General features: G+C 41.5%; 1 protein-coding gene across 4 annotated transcripts in view; it reads left to right on the top strand.

The window, feature by feature from the left end:
* Positions 1 to 246: 246 nt before the first annotated feature.
* Positions 247 to 6,000, top strand: part of erbb4b (erb-b2 receptor tyrosine kinase 4b) — a 286,570-nt gene continuing 280,816 nt past the window's right edge. For all 4 annotated transcript variants that reach the window (XM_027290677.1, XM_027290678.1, XM_027290676.1 and 1 more), the window contains exon 1: positions 247 to 667. In XM_027290677.1, coding sequence (XP_027146478.1) covers positions 589 to 667 — 79 coding nt within the window. In that variant the 5' untranslated portion in view covers positions 247 to 588. The remainder of the gene's footprint in view (positions 668 to 6,000) is intronic.

Below are 6,000 nucleotides of genomic sequence, written 5' to 3'. Positions count from 1 at the left end.
TATAAGTGATATTCGGCTCTATTTCGCTCATTACACCTATAAATCCTTCTCGCAGCATTCATCTTGACTGTGTTCAGTGTGACAGGTGCAACGGAGCAGACGCACGAATTCATGGGATTTTGGGGCAGCTTGTGTGAACCAATGGCAGCGCGTATGGAGTTATGGCTGGTGGGGTTTGAGGTGATCGGCGGGCACCGGTGCCAATCACAGAGTATATAGGAGGAGTTTAGTGGCTCGGAGGTGTGTCTGAAGAATACGAGTCTACAGCTGCATACTGTATCCAAGTCGGGGAGTAATGCCATGAGTACTGCTTTATACTGTTTAGACAAGCTTTACAGTGCGCGCGTTGGAAACTAATATTCGACTATTTCTGCTTTCACGTCAGTCACAAGTTAAACCTGCAGGCGCCGAGGGGCGAGGAGGAGGACTGTCGGACAAGCTGCAAACTTAGTCAAAAGCGACTAAAGTCCCTCAACTCACCGGCTAAAGAGGCTTCAAACGCCAACGAGTCATCCTTTCTGGCTGTTTCAAGGAAAGATACGCTGCTGGACATGTGAATTTAAAAGGAGATACTTGTCAAGCACAACAATGAAACCAACGACTGCCCTGTGTTGCTTCGGCGTTCTCCTGACGTGCTTCTTGTTCGGGTCGAGCTCTTCACAATCAGGTGAGTGAATTCCATCCGTTTGCTCCACCGGTGCGCAGTTTTGTGTGTCCGTGGAGCTTGGAAAGCGCGCACTGAGCGCAGTGGCACAGTTATCCATCCAGCATACTTTTCCATTGCTGTTTTTTTGTTGTTGTTTTTTTACACACAAAACAAGTGCATTAGGGTATAACAGATACATTCTGCATCCCCGCTGTTATTTTAATACATTTGTAATCATTCCATCATCCTGTCATTTAAAAAAGCACAAAATCACAACATAAACATTAACCTGAAAATCGGGTTTGACGTTCAGAGTACTGTGGTACTCAAACACAGGTGTTGGTTTGAGCAGATGGCAGGCTGTAGCAGGACATATATGATGTGGTAAGCTGCCCTGCTCTGTCCTTTCCGTGCACAGAGCGGCACTGTTGAATTTAGAGGGAGAGGAGAGCATTTAATGTCCACCACACGTGTCCTTTAGACACAGTGTGGACAAACACAGAGGAGTGACAGCCTCGCATTTCAACAGACTACTGTGCTCTTGTCTTCCCTCCTGTGGATAAACAGGCTGTCTGATGCACGACTCTGTTTGAGAAGTCCCTTTCTTCAGTCTGTCTCTCCATCTAGCCCAGTTCATCCCTAAATAACACGGATAGAGGAGATGCTAAAATGCAATCTGCATTTTTTCCTTCATTCATTTGAAATATCCGTTTGTAGGACAATGGGTTGTATTCACACTTCTACGCAAGTCATTCCAAGGGCACCAATTAACTACTTTAAGTTGCAATTCCTGCAGGGACTCGTTTTGCAACGGTCTATCCATAATGTGTTTTAATACTTCACACATCTGTGTAACTGTGTCACCTGTACAAAGGGCGATAACAGTAGTGAACATTCATCCATATGCATTCTGTAATCGGGATAAAAGCAAAGCGGATTACCGTGAAATTGAATTATGCCTCATTTTATAGTGAGCCCCCTCAGGGATCCTGTGTGGACCACAGTCTGACAGTCAGCGCTGTAGCGCACAGCACTTTGACGCTGGCAGTGGCAGTACCGTTTGTACAGTACAGCGGCGCTCTTTACGCACAGGGAAGGTGCGCGAGTGAGCCTGTGTGTGACTGTTAGTGTGTGTGTTTGTGTGTGTGTTTGTGTGTGTGTATGAGAGAGAGATTAGAGGGCTTGTAAATAAAAAAAAACACCCATCATCCTCATTGTGTTTGATTGTCTTCAGGCAGGACGATGACTCAAATTAGACCAGAGAAGACAAGGTCATGTGCGTAATTCATACACGTTCGCTTGCTTTTAGTTATGGTCAGTGTTAAGAGCAGTGTGTGAAACTATTTCGACCACCTATGTAGAGTGATGTGACTGATGGAGAGACTGCGGATTTACGACACACAACAACAACGTCTTTTTTTTATGCCAAGGATATGTGACATAATTACCATTATCAAAAATGTTCTGCGGTCCTTTTGTTGCGTTTCTTTTGTTGTGCGGAAGGAAAAAAAAAAATCTTATAATAAGTGAAACATGGTTTCAAACAATCTCAGTGCTTTCAGCACAGCTTGTTCTGAGTGGTGGAAAAAAATACAGGGAATGAGACTTTTTTTTCTCTTTTCTTTTTGAAATGTATCCCCTTCAAAATGTGATCTCATGAGGAGTGAATGCGCGCAGTGTAACGCACAGGCCCACCACTGTAACCTGTGGTTAATAAGATCCGCGTCCAGTAGAGCCTTGAAAGGAACGTGTGATTGAATTAAAAGGTTGGATGCGGTTAAGAAGAGAGAGAGAGAGAGAGAGAGAGAGAGAGAGAGAGAGAGTAGTGGTGGTGGGGTGTTCTTGCCATATTCTGCATTAAACTGTGTTATCATGATGAAATGAAATGAGATTATTCCAAAAGTCTTATTAGTAAAACAAAATATCGAGCATGTTTTGTTTGCTGTTTCACCTTTTTAAGGGAATGTTGGCGAGTCCAGTTCATGAGGTGACCCCCTCATAGTTCGAAGGAAAGGTCGTTTCAACCAAGGGACTGTTTTTCTTTTGGATTCAGAATTCAGAAATAATAGCAGGGTCACTTATATCACTTAAAACTCTCTTACTTGTCAAGAATGGTATTTTGCAGCATCTGTCCAAACAGTTTACGTAACAGGGGGGTTGACATTAAACACATTGTATTCTTCCAGAACAATAAAACAACAATTTCTTTTAGGGTTATACTTAACGCACTTGTGTTTCAATAACCTGCTCGATGCGTTTCTCTGAAACGAAACAATCCTGCGTGGAGGTGACAGTGGCGTTTGCCTTTCACGTATCCGGACCAAATCTTGTAAAAATGTATGTGGAAGTTAAAGGAACACAACAAGAGAATCAGAGTGCCACAGACACAAACGAATACAAGCGGATTATACATTATAAACACGGATTAAGTTCCGTCTGTGAGAGAGAAAGGCATGACATGCGTGCGCTCGCGTGTGTGTTGGCGTGCGCACCTGCGCGCGCGAACGAGCTGTCCGATTCGCTTTAGTGTGCGTCCTGTAGCCTGGGGTGTGTATGAAGCATGACGTACAACATAAGAATAGAGAAACGCATATGCATGCAGCACAACTGCTTTTCATTTTTCATGCAAACGTACATGTTAATGAGACATTAAAAACGCAACGCTTTCTGATGAAGGGGACTAAATTTAGATTTTAAAAATGGTAAAAAATAAAAAAAAGTAAGAAAGGCAACCATTCCTATTTGTTTTTGTTTCTTTTAATCTGCAAAATGTCACTTTTTTCAGAAACTAAAAATCAGAAGCTTTTCCAGAGTTTTTGTTCTTCCAAATTCTGTAACTTTCCCAGCTTACATAAGTATCCATGTAATCCTAAAGTCAAACTCCTCAAAATCATCTAACTTGAAGTCAAGTTTCTCACATGACAGAGCTCGTCTGGAAGATGCAGAGTCGCTGCACTGCACTCTGCTCTTCATTCAGCTGCAGCTTTACACCTGAGCTGGGAGATAGAGGTGGGAAATGTATACAGCAGCCGATACTAAACAATATGTCCACATTCCAAAACTCTATATTCATGAATATTCAGGAGTACGGTCAAGTCATCTGTATCGAAGGCAACCGTGTGTGTGTGTGTGTGTGTGTGTGGGGAGTGGGTGCTTTTTCAATTAGCAAGTAGACAAACAACATCCTTGAATGACAATCTTTAACAGCCTGAAGCAGTTTCTTATTTCTTAATATAAAGTAAACTGAGATCTTTTTAATAATTCCACTCTAAAGGATGGACTAGCCTCTAAAAACTGAAACGGAAGTTGAATATGCTGCATCTACGATTTTTCAGTGGCACCTACTGTTTACTATACTCACATTGACAGTGCAGTTCCAGTGTATAGCTTATATGTGAGTTTGTAGTATATGAAAATGTTTACAGGGGATCAAGTGAGGCACAGAAAGAGGCTCGTGGTGTGAGGGATGTAGTTCATTCTCACCACAAAGCGGGCCGACACTTCTTGTCCGCGTGTATTTGTTTTTTTCTTCCTGTCTGAAGCATAGGGAAAGAATGGTGTTACATTTAGCAGCCCACACAGCTCCGCTTCGTCACAAAGCCCCCTTACAGTCATATCTTTGCCTGCTGTCGCTTGATAAAGCAGCTTTGACCCTCCACTGCCACAAGGCTTTTTATTAGAAGAATGGCAGTCTTTGATTAGGTACTGATCCGCTTCCATTTGTTGGTAAAAGAAATGTGAACTTCTTTGCTTTCATCTCCCCCTGTCTCGGTCTGCGCGAGAGATGATGAGCAACTTAACCATCGATCATCATATATGGAAAAATATAATCTAACACCAAATCCTTCTTTCTTCTTGCTTTTACAAATAGTAAGGGTGCACTTTCAGAGGTGATGAATACGTGATGACAGGGTAATGTTATAAATGATTCAATGTAGATAATATTGTATTATTGCTTGCTCCTTACAGACAAGTTTTGGTTACTTTCAATGACAAACTAAAAGATATACGAATGCTGTCTTTTTGTTCGTGCCTTACCATATGTTACTGCCAGGAAAAAAAGTAGCCAAAAGACATTTGCTGCAGAAAAGAAATTCTAACCATTTTTTATTGTTTTTCTCTCCTGGGGATTTCACCCTGCAGCCAGATAAAGAATACAAACCTTCTGTTTGTGTAATCTAGACTGTTCATTGTAAGAGTAGTGGAAACCATTAAGTTTCCTATAAATCTCTGCACTCCTCAACAAACAAACTGCTTTTGAACCACTGGCATCAATAATACATGTGCAGCACCCACAATGCGGTCCAAGAATCTCTAATGAAAAATCACTCTAATATTCCAACAGGGACTGGAAGTGTGTGTGCAGAGTCCCTCTCGATAGTGAGTCTATGACCTTATTGTCTCTAATGGTGTTTTTATTTTTTTGTCTGTTTTTTTTTGTTTTTAATCTGCTGTGATGTTACTGTAACGTTCTTAATCACTACCACAGGGACTTATAACTTTGTATCAGATTCATCCAAAATGTATTAGATTAAGACCGATTTCTTTGTTAAGGATGACAAGAGAGACGTATTATAATTCCTTTTTCTGAGTACACAACTGGACACGTTGTTTTCCAGTTTTGACTTGTTGATGGGCTCATAACCAGTCAGACTGTCTGCAGCCAGCAGAAATGATTGGATCATATACTATGTGACCTTTCCAAGTGCCGTACCCTCATTTATCACCTGCAGTCATAAATGCAGCACACATGTGCATGTGTTTTGCCATGCATCATTGTCAGCTCAGCTATTAGATGTCCTCTTTTTGAAGGGTGTCATAATTGGATTGGAACATCACCCATGTCTGTATGCTTAATTCTGCCAGCTGTTTGTCACATGTGTATTTAAAATGCAAATTCTACGTTTGGAGCGTGGTTTACAAGCAATTAGATTACTGCAGATTTGATAAGGTTTGCTGTTTTTCATTCCCTCTGTGTTTTCTGCTTTTATGGTTTCTCTTTATGCTTTCTGAATTTGAGTTTTTTATGTGTCTGAGAGAATGAAAGGAAAAGCGGCAAGAGCAAGACATGCAAATAGAAATACTGATAGCCTCTGTGCAACACAGGCCCAGAGAGCTGAATACACAGCAACCAAAGGCCTTCATTAGCATGGTAGTGCAACAAACACTCAACAACAACAGCACAAACAAGGTCCTTGCTTGATATCTTTGACAATACAGCTAGTTTAGACAGATTGGGGACTAAGTTTCAGCGGCGGGGAAATCAATCCGCTGCGTTTTAATTAGGTTGGCAAATGTGCGTTTAGGGCCACCAAGAAAAGCTTGCAGCATGAAAAAACAATAAAAATTCTCAT

Source organism: Larimichthys crocea, chromosome XVIII (genome assembly GCF_000972845.2).
Source record: "Larimichthys crocea isolate SSNF chromosome XVIII, L_crocea_2.0, whole genome shotgun sequence".
Taxonomy (NCBI): domain Eukaryota; kingdom Metazoa; phylum Chordata; class Actinopteri; family Sciaenidae; genus Larimichthys; species Larimichthys crocea.
This window is presented reverse-complemented; position numbering and strand designations above follow the sequence as displayed.